This window comes from Pyrus communis, chromosome 2 (assembly GCF_963583255.1).
Source record: "Pyrus communis chromosome 2, drPyrComm1.1, whole genome shotgun sequence".
NCBI lineage: Eukaryota > Viridiplantae > Streptophyta > Magnoliopsida > Rosales > Rosaceae > Pyrus > Pyrus communis.
In genome coordinates, this window is record NC_084804.1 from 16,967,204 (window position 1) to 16,983,243 (window position 16,040).

The 16,040-nt window shown below is 36.7% G+C and overlaps 3 protein-coding genes across 6 annotated transcripts; 1 reads left to right on the top strand and 2 right to left on the bottom strand.

Annotated features, from left to right (window-relative positions):
* Positions 1–330: 330 nt before the first annotated feature.
* On the bottom strand, positions 331–5,431 carry LOC137724432 (V-type proton ATPase subunit B2). Of its 2 annotated transcripts, none has more exons than XM_068463174.1 (15): positions 5,245–5,431; positions 4,480–4,544; positions 4,169–4,224; positions 3,963–4,061; positions 3,675–3,734; positions 3,440–3,551; positions 3,138–3,352; positions 2,534–2,662; positions 2,276–2,413; positions 2,020–2,170; positions 1,844–1,926; positions 1,364–1,411; positions 1,215–1,268; positions 1,039–1,122; positions 331–941 (listed from the first exon to the last, which is right to left on the bottom strand). In XM_068463174.1, the coding sequence occupies exons 2-15, from the start codon at positions 4,535–4,537 to the stop codon at positions 756–758; spliced, it is 1,473 nt and encodes a 490-aa protein (XP_068319275.1). In that variant the 5' UTR covers positions 4,538–4,544; positions 5,245–5,431; the 3' UTR covers positions 331–755. The 2 variants fall into 2 exon arrangements, with proteins under 2 accessions (XP_068319275.1, XP_068319274.1); XM_068463173.1 differs by having other exon boundaries at positions 5,241–5,431.
* A 1,632-nt stretch (positions 5,432–7,063) lies between these two features.
* LOC137726119 (uncharacterized) lies at positions 7,064–11,128 on the bottom strand. 2 transcript variants are annotated; one of them, XM_068464990.1, is made up of 13 exons: positions 10,840–11,128; positions 10,556–10,622; positions 10,280–10,386; positions 10,075–10,143; positions 9,911–9,965; positions 9,664–9,711; positions 9,402–9,556; positions 8,982–9,220; positions 8,633–8,723; positions 8,215–8,343; positions 7,953–8,106; positions 7,593–7,687; positions 7,064–7,499 (listed from the first exon to the last, which is right to left on the bottom strand). In XM_068464990.1, the coding sequence occupies exons 1-13, from the start codon at positions 11,065–11,067 to the stop codon at positions 7,314–7,316; spliced, it is 1,623 nt and encodes a 540-aa protein (XP_068321091.1). In that variant the 5' UTR covers positions 11,068–11,128; the 3' UTR covers positions 7,064–7,313. The 2 variants fall into 2 exon arrangements, with proteins under 2 accessions (XP_068321091.1, XP_068321092.1); XM_068464991.1 differs by lacking the exon at positions 7,593–7,687 and having other exon boundaries at positions 7,454–7,592.
* Positions 11,129–13,366: 2,238 nt separating this feature from the next.
* Positions 13,367–15,365, top strand: LOC137726028 (protein CHAPERONE-LIKE PROTEIN OF POR1, chloroplastic-like). 2 transcript variants are annotated; one of them, XM_068464886.1, is made up of 4 exons: positions 13,367–13,788; positions 14,317–14,677; positions 14,808–14,854; positions 15,045–15,365. In XM_068464886.1, the coding sequence occupies exons 1-3, from the start codon at positions 13,459–13,461 to the stop codon at positions 14,825–14,827; spliced, it is 711 nt and encodes a 236-aa protein (XP_068320987.1). In that variant the 5' UTR covers positions 13,367–13,458; the 3' UTR covers positions 14,828–14,854; positions 15,045–15,365. The 2 variants fall into 2 exon arrangements, with proteins under 2 accessions (XP_068320987.1, XP_068320986.1); XM_068464885.1 differs by lacking the exon at positions 14,808–14,854.
* The last annotated feature ends 675 nt before the right edge of the window (positions 15,366–16,040 follow it).

A 16,040-nucleotide genomic window follows, 5' to 3' on the forward strand; every position in this document is an offset into this window, starting at 1 on the left:
AAATTTTGAGTTTTATTCCAAGTGTTGGAGTAGATCTAAGGGCAAGCATGAATTTTAATTTTTTTAGGTCTTTTTTTTCTCTCAATATGGCAATAATATCCTAAGCTCTCTCTAATCTATAGAGGTTCGAACTTGAATGTAAGAAAGCGTACACACTGCCAGCCAACTGGTCTAATCCACATCTGCAGCGAGACTTTCTTATAATGGGGGAAGAAAACCAACCACCTCGTATTGATTTGGTGAGATAGTGAATACTAATACTCATTTTATTTCAGATTTAAATGAACCGAACTTGGGCGTGCTCGCATGTCTAAATACACAAGACAGACATCAAAGTCAGAGGAAATATTTAATAAAAAGCAAAAATGACAGATTACAAAATAAATAATAGGGGTCTTGAAACAAAGCAAAGATATACTACTGAAAGGGCTTTTTAGATCCTAGATGGCCTCGACTGGGTCCGAAACTTTCACTTGGGGAGGGAAAAAGCATAATCAAACCACAACTGGGTGACCAACTAACAAATGAGAAACGAAAATACAAAGTGCTACAAGATCTCTAAACGTGCTCATTGAAATAAGATCTGGACTAGCCAAGACCTTTCAGGGACTTGAACCGACCGCAACCTTTATTATATATGCCGGGGAAGAAGAGATGCAAACCTAGGCAGGCAGAGGATCAATAAACGAATTGCAGAGCTCATTGATGGCTAAATAGGCTGAAGAACTTCGACAAACGGGGATCTCTGAACTCCATCAATTAGCTGCATCTCTGCTGTAGAACATGTCAAGGGTCTTTGCAGGTATACGGTGGAGAAGCTCACGGGGGAAGATTCGCAGCAACGTCCATGCCAAATCGAGGGACTGGAAGATGTTACGGGTGTCATAGGCTCCTTGGGACACAAACTTCTTCTCAAATTTGTCCAAGAACTCCAGGTATAGCTGTGTTTCATTCAAAAGAAAAATCACATCAATTTCTTCCAGAGGGTGATTGCTAATAAACAGAAAGCATTCTTAATAAGAATATGGGTAATATTACCAAGTCCTCCGAAGAAAGTGCTTCTTCTCCGACCACAGCTTTCATTGCCTGGACATCCTTCCCAATAGCATAATTTGCATATAACTGAAAGTCAAACATTGCATGAGAGGGAAAGATTAGAAGGCGTTAAGTGAAGACAGATTAAAATAGATACTACCAGGAAATCCCAAACAAACCTGATTTGATACATCAGAATGATCCCGGCGAGTCATGCCTTCACCAATAGCACTCTGCAATTATAGCCAACAATTTTATTTTAACCCCCATTATTGTAGGAGGATGAAAACGCTCTCTATCTTTAGAGTTGACATCGATGTATCATTACCTTCATCAGACGAGATAGTGATGGGAGGACATTGATTGGTGGGTATATCTGCACAGGTTAAAGAACTTAATAGTTAGTTCAGTTCATTTATAATCTCCACATATCTGATCATTACCACCTCTTTGGACTTTTACCAAACATAGAGATCCAACTTTCTAAATGCATCATTAATTACCTTGATTTAGTATCAAGCTAAATCATAGTTTTTTTAATGGACTGATACAGCAGCAACCGCAACAACAATTTCATCAAATTAAACCTTGATGAAAGAAGTCGTACGGCCATGGGAATACAAACAATAAAACCATGGTAAATTCCCTGGAATTAAACCATGCCGCATGTTGTATTGTGATTTGCACGCTGAATGCATGGCCATGAGCAGATGCTCAAGACCTTGTTTCTTAAGGTAATACAATAATAGACCCACCCTCAGATCATAACACTGAATAATCCAATGAAACATGATAAAATTTTAGTTACCTGTCTGTTGTGGAGCTGCCTGTCAATGTATATCTGTCCCTCGGTAATATATCCAGTAAGATCTGGAGTGGGGTGGGTAATATCTGGGCAGATAAAGAAATTAAAGATTGAGTTAAGGAATATCACTTGGATGCATGATATGAGGCCATCAACGTGTAACAAGAAGCAAGCATTACCATCATTTGGCATAGTTAAAATCGGAATTTGGGTAATAGAGCCTTTTCGCCCTTCAATTCTTCCAGCACGCTCATAGATTTGTGCCAGATCAGTATACATGTACCCAGGGTATCCACGCCTTCCCGGCACTTCCTCTCGGGCAGCAGACACCTGCAGTAGCAATCAGCAGTTTGTGTCATGGAAATTAATATAAGAACGAAAATGAAATGAGGCACGTAATTTGTGAATTCATAATTAGAAACTTTTTCATGTTACCTCACGAAGAGCATCAGCATAAGAACTCATATCAGTGAGAATGACAAGAACATGCTTCCCACATTCATATGCCAAATATTCTGCAGTAGTAAGAGCAATACGAGGAGTAATAATGCGTTCAATTGTAGGGTCATTTGCCTGTAGAAGAAAATGGCAGAAAACACATTTAGGCTAAATAGAAATCTCATGAGATATTTGAAAAGAAAAAAAGTCACAAACATATCATGAAACACTTCATATGTTCACTTCATAATATACCAGATTCAGAAAAAGGGTCACTCTCTCCATTGAACCATTTTCCTCAAAATCACGCTTAAAGAACTGTGCAGTCTCCATATTTACTCCCATAGCTGCAAACACAATGGCAAAGTTGTCGTCTTCTACGTCCTGTAATTTCACCAAGTAGGTTAGTCACATGAATGCTAGAAGACAATGATAATTTGTGATAAATCAAGAACCTATCCATGTACAATAATCCATTAACTTCACAAGGAGCCTATTACTGTTATGTATTTTCTCACTGTTGCTTTTTTTTTTGTTTGCAATTACTCTTTTTCAAATTTCTGTGAAAATTCAAAGCTTAAAAACATAAAGAGGCCCAAATCAAAATTTTCAGTGAAGGGCTCAAACTATTTCGAGCGAGCTGAGCAGGCTTTTTGGTACTTACTCATTTAAGAGTTCCAATGTACTAGTATCAACAAGATTACTATCTTATCAAATGACTATATGTAAATGAATTTCATTTTGAAATCAAAGATGAAAAAAATAATGTTACACATGCACTTAAGACTGTCGGACATGAAAATAGTAGATATATGTGATCTCTGCTGGCTAACAAAAAAATATTTAGCATAAAGTATACCCCAGCGTCAAGAAGACTCTCAGATTTCTCCAACCGCTTGACCAAACCGGCCTGGCGACATATCTGAGCAGCTATTTCATTATGAGGAAGACCAGCAGCAGAGAAAAGGGGGATTTTTTGTCCTCTCGCAATGGAGTTCATGACATCAATAGTAGAAATTCCAGTCTGAATCATTTCTTCAGGATATGTTCTCTCACTCGGATTAATAGAACTCCCTGGAGACGACAAACAATAGATTGACACACATGTTAATGCAAAGAAACTTGGAGCAGAACTTATTATCATTGAAACAAATAACACACCAGATATGTCTAGGTAAGCTTCAGGCAAAATAGGGGGGCCATTATCAATGGGCTTCCCAGAGCCATTAAAGATGCGCCCAAGCATGTCAAGTGAGACTGGAGTTTTCAAAACCTGACAAATATGCAAGGGGGAAGGTCAAAACAGCATAACTAGTTCTACGGTTCATGTCAGAACATATATTTATTCTTGATTCCACAAACAATGAAGGAAGAATATAATTAGAGGGTTTAATACCTCTCCTGTGAATTGCACAGTAGTGTACTTGTTGTCAATTCCAGATGTTCCTTCGAAAACCTGGCAGCATATAAATTGATTGTGTAAACAGTAATAATAATAACCACATTGCAGAAAACCTAATGATGCTATTATTTAAAAAGGATAAGACAATCAAAACAGCTGCTGTCCCAGAAGATGCACACAAACCCCCAAAAATTAAAATTCTCAAAATTATGCACCAGTGCCAGGATGATAAGAAGGGGCAAAACCACAAGAAACCAATAATCATTGCTACACAGCAGTCACCTGTACAATAGCTTTCTCTCCATCAACTTCCAGGACTTGACCACGTCGAGTTGTTCCATCTCCCAAACGAATGTTAACAATCTCTTGAAACTTAGGTCCCTGGGGCAGTTTAAGAGTACATATTAGTTTTTGATTCTGAAGAGGACAAATTCCTCGTTGAGAAAGCTTAAAAACATTTTAAATGAGTAAGAGAGCGGATAACCTACCTTAACTTTTTCAAGGATAACCAGAGGTCCGGCCACACCAGACACAGTTCTGTATTCTGCAATGTCAATGTAAGATGAAAATGTCAAACTTGACACCATTAATGTAAGTCTAACACTCCATAAAACAATCATCGCAATGCTAAGACTTTCTAACAGGACATATTTGAAGAGTTTGAAATCTGACTCATATTGATTCCATTACGACTAATGAGTTTTGACCAAAAACTGGATGCCCACTACAGCTATTACCTCATCAAATTACTTCACCCTGTCTACCACAAAAGTATGAAGTAAACCAGTCCAAGACTTACCCATTCCGACCTCTAGGTTTCCCTCGTCCATGTCATGATTGTTTTGTGAAACAGCCATTTGCAATCTTCATGAAAAAAGAAAAATTATCAACAATTATGAACAAAAATCAATAGAAGTAATCCAAATCAACTGCGAATTCTGAAACCAAATCTGTATGACAACTAAGACCACTTCCTAAAGTTAAATTTCCAATTAGTCGAACCAACTGAGTGAAGATTTAGATCATATCAATACGATTGTGCTTAATTATCACTAATGGCACGCAGGTTAATGAGAACAGAAAATCTTAAAAAAATAAAAAATTTCTCGGTCTTTTACTTTCTGTTTGGCTGCTGGGAAAATGATGTCACACTAAATATAATCAAACACAATAAATCACTGAATTGCATTAATCCAACATGTCCAAATACTTAACAAAGTTCAGGTAACTGTACGGTAGAGTTTCTCCGAATCAAAACAACGAAAACTATAATCTTTGACATTCCGCTATTCTTCATTACCATCAATTTTCTCAGCAACCAAACAAGCCTCAAAATTGATTAAAAGCAACTAACGATAAACAAAAACAAAGCCAATTGCTGATTCCAATACTTGGTTAAAAATAACCAAATTTGGATCTGCAACAACAATTCGATGAACGTGGTCTTCAATCACGTGAAGTTCGCGCCTTTTGGAGTCGACGATCATACGGTTAAAGTCAAATTGAATCAAGTAAACTGCCATCAAGCGGCTGATAATGCGTACGGATCTGAAAGCGTACCTACTTTTCGATCTGGAGCGCGAGGAGCCAAGCGGAAGAGGGAGAGCGAGTGGAGCAGAAAGGAGGAGGAGGAAGACGAATTAGAAAGAGTGAGATCTGAATATCTGATGGACTAGAAAAATAAATAAATTGGAAATTCTGTGATACATAAATAATGGAAAGGGATACTCTCCGATCCTTTTTTCAAATTCATCAAATTAAATAATCGTTGAAATTTGATCCAACCAAATTATAAATTTAAAATTATTTAATTGCAAATTTAAATAAAATTGTATTTTTTATTTTTGATGAGCGGTAATAATGGGAATAATGTGAAAGACAACAAAAAGACTGACACAAGTGTCCAACAAGATTGGGCATCCATCCTCTCTATCAGTTCCGCCACGTGGGTGATTTGGACAGCTGGTTGGGGCCCACTGCAGCTTCCTAATTTGGACAGGATATTGATACTTTTCCTCCTTTTCATTTGAAATGGTTAAATATAATTTTATCCAAAATTATAAACTTGTAAAAAGTTATTTTTAAATAAATAATATCAAGTTATACTCGTATATAATCTCTAATAGAAGATATTGATTGGTTCACTTTTACTAGTATCATAATAGGAAGGTATAAGTTTGTGAGCTAAAGAAATGTTTGAGACATAGAATTGGATTAGATCAGTTTGTTGATGACAAATATGGATTAGGTCAGTTAGTTAGAGCATTGTGTATATTATATACAAAATGTAATAAACACATCACTTATGTGTGCGATCATTGATTCATTTATGAACTCTTATACATCAACAGCCAGAAATCTCTCACTCGCATTTCTGCGATTGTCTATAATATTTCTTAGGAGCCATTAGACTGTTTGGATGCCATTGAGTTCATACAATGCATGATTCTACGACCTACATCTCAGTTAGAGATGGAAGATGCCTCAACTTACACATATTTACACACATGGATCAACTCTATCTAAGGACAAATCGTTTTGCATATATGAATTTGAAATTTTATGTAGTTGGTCAAGACATTGTACCCGTTCTCTTGCACTTAAGCATCAATCCACCTATCTTTAAATTAGAGTAATTTAGAATAAAAGAAATTAGGTTCTTATTCTTGAATTTTCTATTTTATTGATTGAATCTTATTCCTTTTTCATTTATGTTCAACATCCTTTGATTATCCGCATCAAGAGTCGAACTTGGGATAACAAATCCAAGTTGTGCTTTGCTGCAGTGGATTTCCCTAACATATTCAGTTAATATTATTAGAAACATTGCATTTGGCATATTTATATTTATGATTAAATTTTGTATCATATAATTCTATTTTAATTTGTACCCTTTTTTGTATTGCAATCATTTTTGTAATTATTAACAATTTTCTTTCTAATTTTAATTTGTACTAATATTTAATTTCTTTTTGTGCCCATATTTTAAACTTTTAATGTATCCATGATTTTTTTTTAAATCTTTTTCATAAATTTTTTTACCGCTTTGTTATATGTGGATTGAACCAATGTTTAATATAAAATATACTCATTTTTCAAACGTAAAATTTATTCAGTTTTTTTTTTTTTTACCTATCATATACCCATGTTTTATAATAAAATGTAAGCCTTTTATATTTGAAACGTACCCATATTTAAAAACAAACTTAAAATATTTTATTTTGAAAAAAGTAGAAAAATCTGATCAAATGTCATGCAATTCAAATTTAAGGAAAAAAAATTAAAAATCTTTGTTTGGTATTACTCTTTGAATGAATTTGGGGAGGAATTATTAAGACATATTGGTAAAAATCTTTGTTTTGCTTGGTAAAAGGATCATGCGGAAACCACTTCCCCAAAGACTCATCATTTAATGAAATACAAATTGGTTCTAAGCTTATATGAGATTAAGACATACGAAGCTAGTGTTGATCGATGCCTTGACAGGGGGATGAGTTTTGGTGAATAAATCAATTCAAATACTCAGCATTTGGTGATAAAAGGTCCAGAATTATAAGATTTATTCATTTAATGGTAGGATTCAAGAATAATACATGGGGATTAAACTGCAGCAAACAATCAAATCAGACAAGCTCATTGGAGGAAGTAACTGGACAACGGAAGCTGTGCTGTGATCTCCTTAAAGCTTCTGTTTAGGCCGCGAAGTGCTTGAATGTGCGGTTCATCTTCCTCTACGGGTATTATTTTCGCAAAACTTCCTTCTTCGAGATAGTCTACTGCGCGATTTGCAGCTTCAAGTCCTGTCACGTAAGATTTCTCCTGTTCAGGAATGCAGCAAAGCATATGTCTTCAGTCTTTTTGTTTATGTTTATCTTGATCCAGGAAGATGGGAATGATATGATTGAGTCTAACCTGTGACCATGAACCATGTCGGGTTATAATCCAGTCTCCGGCCATGAACAAGTTCGGGAAAGATGTAGCCCCACGCATCATGTCCTTATATGAACCTATTACGAGAGGACACAACAGCGAAGAAAGATGATGCATTCCAGTATCACTGATAACGACAAATATACAGCTGCGGTCTGCTCTGATTTGAAGGATCATGGAAAAATCTTTGATTTCCCAACTGAGTTCTCATGTAGTTTATGTAAAGTAGACTTTATTGCAATTTACTTGCCTATACGAAAATGTGTACACAATCGTACCTAAACAATTGAATACCTATAACAAGATGGCATAGGGGATAGGTCATGACATGAAAACTCTTACCGGGAAAGAAGTGAGTTAATGACTTCGGAAATCTGCCAATCTTCTTGTTTGTCACAGTAACATTCTTGAAGTCTTTAATGTACTTTGACAGGTAGGATACTGCTCGAGAGACTATTTGGTCATCTTTCAGTGGCAACAACTCGTTGGCATGATACTACTTGAGAGACATTTGGAACAAAGAAAGGATAAGATTTTACCTCTAAAGCAGACTGAGAATAATCACAAGATGAGAGGCAAAAAAATTAGGAACATAGATACTCACAAAATCAGCTTGTAACACTGTTACCGAACTATCTTTATGATCGTCATGGATTGCATTCAAATCAAAGAAAGTCCAACCAAATGAATTGTCAAATCCGGAGCATGCATTACATGCATTTGGAATGTTAACCTGGTTAGGTGTGAAGTTTACGAAAAGAATCAGATCTGTCAAATAGTAACGGAAAAATACCATTTTACTAGCTTTGTTTACAGAAAGCTAAGTCAGACTGCCAACTAATAAGGTAGGTACAAGATTCCGTATTAAGAAAAACAAAGGCAAAGGAGAAATCAGAGCTCAGAAGTGATCATAAAAAAAAGTTCATAAAACTTTCGTGCTAATAATAAAGAGGAGAATAAATGTATACATCAAAAAGCAGTTAAGATAAGGAAGCTATGTTAAAGACTTTCGCTGCACTCACCTTCCTATCAAGCCACAGCTTAACGGAGAGTACATCAATGCTAGCTAAGTTCAAGACTTTAAGAAACTCCTCCCTTGTACACAACACTGCACTATACAGAACTCAAGTACTGCCAATTAAGGTAGAATAGCACGTCTAGGGTTAATTGAAGCTCTACGTGCATTTTGCAGTTTTAAACAATAATATATCTCGAAAAAAGTTATCATGTGAGCTGTAGTTTGAGTGTAGTTGTAACATTATCCCTGCAATACTAATCTATGGTTTCCTAACCAAATCCAAAGGAATGCATTTCGAATAAACATTGGATAGAAGAGAGAATAATTTAAACATCATGATATTCGTAAGATACCTGTTTTCAATAATTTTTTGGAGTGTGGATATTCCAACAGCTAAGACAACTGCATCAGCATTATAAAGTTCTCCATCGCAAACTACTTCTGAAATAGAACCAGTTTCCTCATTAAGCACAAAGTCTGTTAATTGTGTACCCTTCTCAAATTTGCAGCCTTTATTCATCAAAGACTCCATCCACGGCTTGAAAATCTTTTCTCTACTTGTTCCACGACACCAAACAAGATCAAAATCTTTCTACACCCATCAATAAATTACGATTTAATTAGATAACAAACAATGACAGAATCAAAAGATAATGCTCAACAGTGAGAAACGAATTTTGACTGAGAAAAAAAAAAAAAAAAAAAAAAAAAAAACAGTGAAACAAATGCCAAAAACCCCTCTTACTCTAGAAAAGTAACTAAATATATCAAACCTGGTGAGCAAAGATGTAGGATAGTAAACCAAGCGTTGCAGCAGCACTACATTGTTCAGCTGGTGCTGAAAGACCCACTTGAAGCAATGGTGATAAGACATTCCGATAAAGGCTTTCCGAACATCCAAACTGCTTAAAAAGCTCCCTTGCAGTAACTACCAGTGAAACCTCTTACTTAGACTTAGCTTTGAGTGTTTTCAGTGCACGTAAAAAATAATTATCCGAATAATGGAACCCATAGTTTGTGATATAGAGGGCCTACTTGCATCATATTTTCTCCAGGCTGTATCTGTGTTGTCAAAATCGATCACTGTAAAGAAAATGCAGAGATAAATTCATCAGTGCAGGAATTGTAAGATGTGTAGGACTACCTTCAACAATTTCTTCCAACAGCTTCTCATATATACAATTGTTTAGGACTTCCTACTAGCTCCTCCGACAGATAAATGTTTGCTGATTAAGCATTAAACTTTTTAAATTTAGATCTTAGATTTTAGTATGAGACATACCTGCAGCTGTTAAGGGAAGTGAAGTTAATCTATCAACCAATGGCAGCTGAGCAAACTGCAAACAATGCAAACTCTATTGATTAACACTATGCTGCTAAACTTTTTCACCGTACCAAGGAATGAATCAATGATACATAAGGTTGCAACCGTCAAGCCAAAAATACCTGTGTATAGTATAAGGTTCCAAATGGTGCTGGCAATTGAGGAAGGTCCTGAAATACCGGAAACTCAACCTGTAGAACATTACTCCCTTCGTTAACACATTTCAAAACTTCTAACTCAATCTCAAGTTTTAAAACAATAACCAGAAACCAATCACCTAGCATTGCTCAAACTCTAAAAACGTAAACAGTTTATAGATTAACTTACCTCCAACCCTTCTGCTGAATATTGTGCAAACTTTGTCCAGTTCGTAAAGGGTTTGATACCCAGCTCATCAACAAGGCTAAAAATATTCCGGTAAGGATACCAATAACCTACAAAACACAGCAGAATTCAAATGTCGACATCATTTATCAGAATTCAATTCAACAATCCCTACGTTGAGCTTCTCAAAAATCAAAAAGGGTATCTGCCAAATTAAGATTCGAAAAGAAACCCAGTTTCCAAAATCCATTATAAAAAACAAAAGATTGCTTCTTTTACCGCGGATACCAACTTCATCAAGTACGCCGAAGTCACTACCTCGTTCGATAACAGTAACATCAAAACCCTGCAAATGAAATACCAAGATACGGTATATTTCAGAGATATCCTCACTTATCATCTTATCACCTACTAGCCCAAACATATGTGCAGTTTTATCATAAAAGGCATCGGTGCAATTACTAGTAGTAGAACCATTCATCATATATTGTATCTTATGCGTGGATTGAGGTGGGAATGATTCTCACATTCTTCCACAAACATAGAGAGATAGAAAGAGAGACCTGGTTGCAGAGGTGGTGAGCAGCGCCGAGGCCAGCCCAGCCAGAGCCAACAACGACAACCTTCTTCTTTTCCTTGTCGTTTGGGCCCCCAATTGCAGCGTGGGCTTGCCCAGAAGAAGCTCTGCAACGGAACCCACTTCTGCTTCTGGGAGAGAAGCAGGGTGAAGTCCGTGAGGAGGTCGGTGGCGGGCATGTCAGAGTCAGCCTCCAACAGGCAGCCAACGACATCGTTCGAGTTTCCAGTACGGCGCACTTTCAAAGGCTACCGAGTACCCCACGCTTCGAGTAACTAACGTGCAGAAGAGATATCCAGGAGGGATGTGTGGCGCCAAGAGCCGGTAAATTTGGGCGGACCCCACAAGCGATACATACGAAAATGAATAGTAGTAATGAAAAGGTAATTAGATTAGATTAGGCTTTGAAAAAAAAAAAATTAGATTAGTATTTTTTTCATTTAAAAAATTTTTAAGGTCCTCGAATTGTAAGATTAAGGTCTAGTTTGATACTGAGGTGATTCTGAAAAACGTTGGTATCAAAAAAAGCTAGGAGCTGTTTTTGTGTTTGGTAAATAATCAGCTTCAGCTTTTTTTCACAGTTTTGGGTGAAAAAAGCCAAAAACAAGAAGCTGCAAAACCCAGCTTTGAAAAACCGGCTTTTTCACATCTGTTTTACATAAAAGTTTACCAAATACTATAATACTGCTTTTTTTTTTTTTTTTTTTTCACAAAAGCACTTTTACAAAAAAAAGTTTACCAAACATTCTGCTGCTTATTCTCACAGCACAGCAAAATCAATTTTTTTTCAAAACACAGCAATACCAAACCAGCCCTAAGTCCGATCTCAGCTTTTGCCTCACTTATCCAAGGGATTCCTCCGATATTCCAGTAAAATGCTCATTAAGGCATAAGTTCTAGTATCACAAATGTTTCTTTATAGGACCGCCCACGAATTTGATCAATTACTCTTTTCGCTCATTACAGTACTGTAGAATTATCAGAAAGACAGGTCATAGGTCCACTTCCAACAACGCCGATATTATCCCCAACTTGTTAATTACCACTGTACAATCTGTCAACTTGTTAATTACCCTTGTACAATCCGTCAGGTGTAGAATTTCATCATAAAAGACACCTACACAATCCGTCAAATGTGATATTTTATCACAAAAAATTTCAAAATTAATTAGAATAGGATAATCCTATTTAAATTAGTTTTCTCCTTTTTCTCTGACCAATGTAAAACTCTACAAATACTTGTATGCTTGTAGCCGAATCTTGATTCACTATAAAAAAATTTGAAATATCTGATACTTTATGACACCAGACAATTTTTTTTTATTTTTTATTTTTTGTAACCGACACGATAGCATGAGATTTGTTAATTCCACGAAGATGCATCACAGATTTTGGAACTACACAACTAAACATACATCTAAACGCATTAGGGATGGGTGGAAATTTGTTTCAATTAATCAAATCTTAAGTGAGTTTTTTTATTTTAAGTAACTTACAAAGCAATTTTTATTCCAAGGATCCTTTTGTCCAAGCAAACACTTTTAAACGAGCTATTCATAAGGGGGTATACTATCCACACCATTTTTTACTTCTCACACATCCCTTGTTAATTTATATCTGTTGATTTTCTTCAATTCTTCCGATTTGACGGCTGAAAACTAAAAAGATGTGGGAGAAGTAAAAAAATGTGTGTAGATATCACATCCCTTCATAAATTATACAAGCTCCAAACATATCAAAACTCAAACTCAATTGACTCCTACTCGTACATATTATAAATAATAGAGGTCAAGAAAAATTCAACTTTAGCTAGTACTAACTTGAGTTATCCACTTATTACTAATTTTTCATGATATTTTTTCACACTTGTAAGTCAAAATTCTTAGATTTAAGGGTAGTGTTATTTACAAATTTCTTTTTACTTCTTAAACCCTTATTAATTTTTTTTATCTTCTTCAATTTACAATCCAACGGTCGGAAATTGAAAGAAGTGTGTGAGAAAAAAAAATGTGTGTGTGAACAGTACCACGCAGATTAATAGTTTTTTTTTATATCCAAAATTGTCTATGAGATTGTTTTAAAGGCTTTTTTTATCCAAAATTGTTCATGAGATTGATATAACTCCTTACTTTGGTTATTGAGATTTAAAATCAATAGAAGTGGTCTATGAGATTATTCACCGTTAATCATTTGGGTCTCTATCAAATTGAAGGTATTTTTATCAAATCAACCCCTTTTCGTGAACTGGTGGTTTTTTTAACGAAATTTTTTTTACAAAATGATTGATAGAAGACAATATGAAAAAATCATTCATATCAATTTTAAATTTCAAAGATTAAAGTGATGAATTATGATTATCAAGGGAACCAATTTGGCCCAAAAGCCGTCTATTAAGTATTAACGTAAAAGGAAGGAAGAAAATAGTTGTAGCGTAGAAGGAAGAATACAATTATTGATTGGTGGTGACATGTCCATCAACGGTCCACAATTATAGATGACCCCCCCCCCCCCCCCCTCCGCGGCAAAGACTCAGCCCAACAAAACAACCCATATCGTCACGCACGCTACTTTCGCAGCAAATCCAGCCTCACATTTCTTCAAACACATGGCAGCCACTCTCTCCGTCCGGCCCAACCGCCTCTCCGCCGGCTCCTCCTTCCCCCGCCCGCCCCTCCGCCGCCCCGGCCCCACCGGAATCCGAAAACCCGCCACGCAATTCGAGCCTTGGAGGGGCTCCATCGTCCCATCCCGCCGCACATTAACCTGGGCTGCCACGGCCGCCTCCAGAGCCGACGACAACGCACCGTTCGAGATGTCAGTCGAGAACGCCCTCAAGCTCCTCGGCGTCTCAGACGGTGCCTCGTTCGACGAAATTCTTCGCGCCAAGAACTCGATTGTCGCGGCTTGTAAAGATGACCAGGAGGCGATTGCACAGGTTATTACATCTCCTCATTTTCCTTTCGAATTTCTGCAATTTATGTCAATCTCTTTTGGTAATTTTCTGGGTTTTGTACGAATAGTATTGGGTTGAAGTTGAACTAATTAATTTTTGCAAACTTAGAGAGATTTTAATGTTTAAAGGTGCGTTTTTTTTTGTGGGTTCTATTGAATAATGTATAATTTTAACCACTGTAGCTCTAGTTTTTTAGCATATAAATAAATAAATGTTAGCCTTTAATATGTTATGTTAAATGTTTAGAATTTGTGCAGTTAATAATTTGATTTGTTTTACTCAATTGCAAATGAAGTATTGAGTTTAGGACCACAAATTTGCAAGGGATTTAGTGCTTGCAAACAAGCTATGAATTTAGATGTTCTGTTCTGTTTTTTTTGGTAATTAAGGGTGATGGGCTGTAGTGGTATCACAGTTCACAAGCATTTATTATGGTGGTTTCTAGTTTTGGGTTGGAATTTTGTAATACCATGATTATGATTTCCTTGTCACTAATGTTAATTAGTTTAGGCTGAGGCTGCCTACGACATGTTGCTTATGAGAAGCTTAACTCAGCGACGGGCAGGGAAAGTTGTGAATAGCAGCGTTCGTTATGCTGATGTTAAGCCAGTGAGTGCTCCTGGGATTGGATCAGTGCCGCAGTGGCTGCAGGCTACTGTGAAGAATCCACCCATTGCAGTGGAAACACCCTCGACAAGTGATCTGGGTGTACAAGTTGGTGTCTATGGAGCTTTGATGGCCTTAACTTATGTCAATGGAGCTTCGGGTTCTTCTTTGGGGCCGTATGGAGGGGCTGATGTTCCTGGACTGATCCTGGCTGGTAGCTTTGGAGCTTCCTTGTACTTCATGACCAAAAAGAATATTAAGTTAGGTATGGAGTTTTCTTATGTACAGGCATTTCCTTATTGTCGCTTATTAGATGTCCTTACTGTATTGGAGATTACCTGCAAGTTTCTATGTCATAAATCCTTGTATTCACTTTTTTTTGTCTTATCGTTTAGCATGGTTTCGTCAATCATGAATGAAAGTCATGGGTTTGTTTAGTCAGGTTGGTTATCTATCTCCAACGTTGAGAACGATTGGTTAATAAAAGGGTATTTCTGAAATTTTCTGCATCTGATCTGTGGATAAGTGCATTTACTTAATGCAGTTCAGGCTCCATAGATTTTTTGTCTGTTTTTCTAAACCTGAGATTAGGCATTAAGTAATTTGGACTAATTTTCCGTTCACCTTTGCAGGGAAGGCGACCATCATAACTGTAGGGGGGCTTGTTGCTGGTGCCGTGGTGGGTTCAGCTGTAGAGAATTTTCTGCAAGTAGACATTGTTCCATTTCTTGGCATCCACTCTCCTGCTGCCGTAGTAAGCGAATTCATAATTTTTTTGCAATTAGTGGTCTCCTTATATTTACGGTAAAACAGCATTGTATCTGTGACTTGAATGGTGAAATCTGTAATTATTCATTGGCAAGATCATATCAAGCTCTATTTAGGATGTATACCGTTGCATGTTGTACAAAACTGACAATAGAAAGTAGTGGAACTTCTCGTTCTCTCGCTCACCCTTTCTCTCTCCTCTGTTTCTCCTTCTCCTTTTTCTTGTTCTATTGCGGATTCAAGAGTTTGTTTATAACTTTATACCTGCAATAACTTTGGGGGTTGACAGTTTTCTTCTTTGTTATTTTCTATCCTTAAATCTCATTTTTATGGAGTTTAGGAGTAAAGCACCGAAGACGGTTTCCCACATTTGATTCACTAACCACGTTGTAAGATCAGATTCAGCGTCAAATTCTCCGGCCAAGCACTTCTTATATACCGGTATGACCCTTTTGGATTCCTTCTGATTTCCGTAAGACCTAGAATGCTAAGGACATCCGTTGTGATGAACCTGATTTCCCAAGATTTACTGTCTTGTTAAACGTCATTCGTCTTCGACCGTGAGTTAGAGATTAAAAGGACGGTGATAGAAAGCCAAGTGTGTTGCCTTGGCATATCTTTGAGCTTGACGTCTTTGGCCGGTAGAGAAAATCGTGGCCGAACCAAAACCACGGTGGTGGAGTAGGATGGTGGGACAAGTTTTTATTTATTGGCTTTTAGTGGGGTGGAATGTTTGTTGAGTTGGGTTATGGAAGGGAAATGGTAAACAAACACCTTTTTTACTTTTTCACGCATGATGTTTAATCCTGATGGTTGTTTTCATTTGATTTATTTAATTTGACAGTCAAAAATAAAGAAAG